General features: G+C 53.8%; 1 protein-coding gene across 3 annotated transcripts in view; it reads left to right on the forward strand.

The window, feature by feature from the left end:
• Positions 1–198: 198 nt before the first annotated feature.
• RNASEH1 (ribonuclease H1) overlaps positions 199–1,800 on the forward strand; it is a 9,719-nt gene continuing 8,117 nt past the window's right edge. For all 3 annotated transcript variants that reach the window (XM_019646326.1, XM_019646325.1, XM_019646324.1), the window contains exons 1-2: positions 199–404; positions 701–816. In XM_019646326.1, the coding sequence (XP_019501871.1) occupies positions 274–404; positions 701–816 (247 nt within the window). In that variant the 5' untranslated portion in view covers positions 199–273. The remainder of the gene's footprint in view (positions 405–700; positions 817–1,800) is intronic.

A 1,800-nucleotide genomic window follows, 5' to 3' on the forward strand; every position in this document is an offset into this window, starting at 1 on the left:
CCCCCCCCTCTCCCAGGCCCACCTCGCGCCCCTCGCACAGGCCCCACCCCACTCCAGGCCCCGCCCTACCCCGGAGCCTCCGCCCAGGCTCCACTTTCTCAGTGACGTTCGGGAAATTGATGAGCCTGAAGAGCACGGGCTTTAGGCCCCGCCCACAGGCAACGCCCCTCCCGGACGTGCGCCGCCTCCCGGCGCCACTTCCGGAAGTTTGGTCCCTGTGATGGCGGCGCGGAGTCGGGAGGCGAGATGCGCCCGGGCGCCTGCCACTGAACGATGACCAGGCTTCTGGGCGCGGCACACAGAGTCGCCTTGGCCGCCGTGCGCTGCAGCAGCCTCGGCTGCGGGGGGCCCGGCATGTTCTACGCCGTGAGGAGAGGCCGCAAGGCCGGGGTGTTTTTGAGCTGGTGAGCGGGCCGCGCCTCCCCGGGAATGGTGGCTAGCGTTGTTTTAGCCGAGACCCGTCATTGTAGCATGCCCGAGATGGTGGACAGCCTTTGGTGCTGGTGCGTTGCCCGGCGGCACGTAGCGTGACCCAGGTTGCAGGGCTGGACCTGCGAGATGAAGCCACGAGCAGTAAGGCGTGACCCTTTGCTGCCAAGCACCTGGCTTTCCCACTGTTCCCATCCTAGGAAAAGAGACACTTAGCAAGAGGACAAGGAAAGGGCGCGGCAGGAAGGCGTAACATTGCACTCTATTGCAGGGACGAATGCAGAGCACAGGTGGACCGGTTTCCTGCTGCCAGGTTTAAGAAGTTTGCCACCGAGGAGGAAGCCTGGGCCTTTGTCAGAAACGCCGGGAGCCCTGGTGGTTCAGAAGGTAGTCGCGGCGCTCATCACTGTAGCCTTTTAACCTTTGTCAAGCCCTTTGTAGCCCAGGTGTCACTCCATCTTAGAAGACACAGCTGCCTTCCAAGCAGGCAGAGGAGACACTACGATCGTTTCCACTTTCCCGTTTTACAGATTAGGAACCACAAGCTTAAAGCAGTGTAGCCTAGTGGCCCCTATCAGTAACGGTATCAGAGACAGGCCAGGACTCAGCGCTCGTGTTCCCTTCAGCCTCTCCACTGTATTTAATTTTACCTTCTAAAAAGTCCTTGCTCTTATGATTGGATTGGATGGGCTGCAGTTTCAAAGTGATGAATGCAGTTCTTTTCACAGCGTGCATCTGGGTGATGTTTCCTCTACATTTAAGACAGAGTTACATAATCGGAATTTCCTCCCGTTTCACGTGTTACAGAAAATAGTTAATTGAACTTTAAGACCTAACCTAAGGGAATCAGGTATGCAGGGTGAAGGATGACTCTGCTTTAGAGCGCAAAAAATTTTGAAATATATCTTAACCTACCTTGAAGAAGTGAGTTTTCATTAACTTGACTCACAAGCTCTCTCACTACAGTGGGTTAAGACTGAGCGGAGGGTAGTTTGCATCTGCTTCTTGTGAGCGGTCTGTCTGGAGCCCACTGAGATGCTCGAGCATTGAACAGCTGACCCTTGGAGCTATCATAACGATTGCAGACAAAGCGGAATCCGGAAGAGACAGATCATGCTAGGAAGCTACCCAGAAAAGCTAGTTTCTGAAGCAGGGGAGAACGTCGCTCGTCGTGCATTTGCTCTGTCCTCCATCTCCCTAGCAGCTTGTAAAGGAGGTACTGATGTGACAGTTACGTTTTCCTCCCAGGTGGAGAAACCATTTGGGGACAGAGAGCAAGTTTGGAAATATGGTTCTTGTCTTGCTTGGGTTCTTAATATTCCTTTTTAATTTTTTTCCTATTTTAACCAATTAGTAATTTATTCATATCTC

Source organism: Hipposideros armiger, unplaced genomic scaffold, assembly GCF_001890085.2.
Source record: "Hipposideros armiger isolate ML-2016 unplaced genomic scaffold, ASM189008v1 scaffold_100, whole genome shotgun sequence".
NCBI classification, from domain to species: domain Eukaryota; kingdom Metazoa; phylum Chordata; class Mammalia; order Chiroptera; family Hipposideridae; genus Hipposideros; species Hipposideros armiger.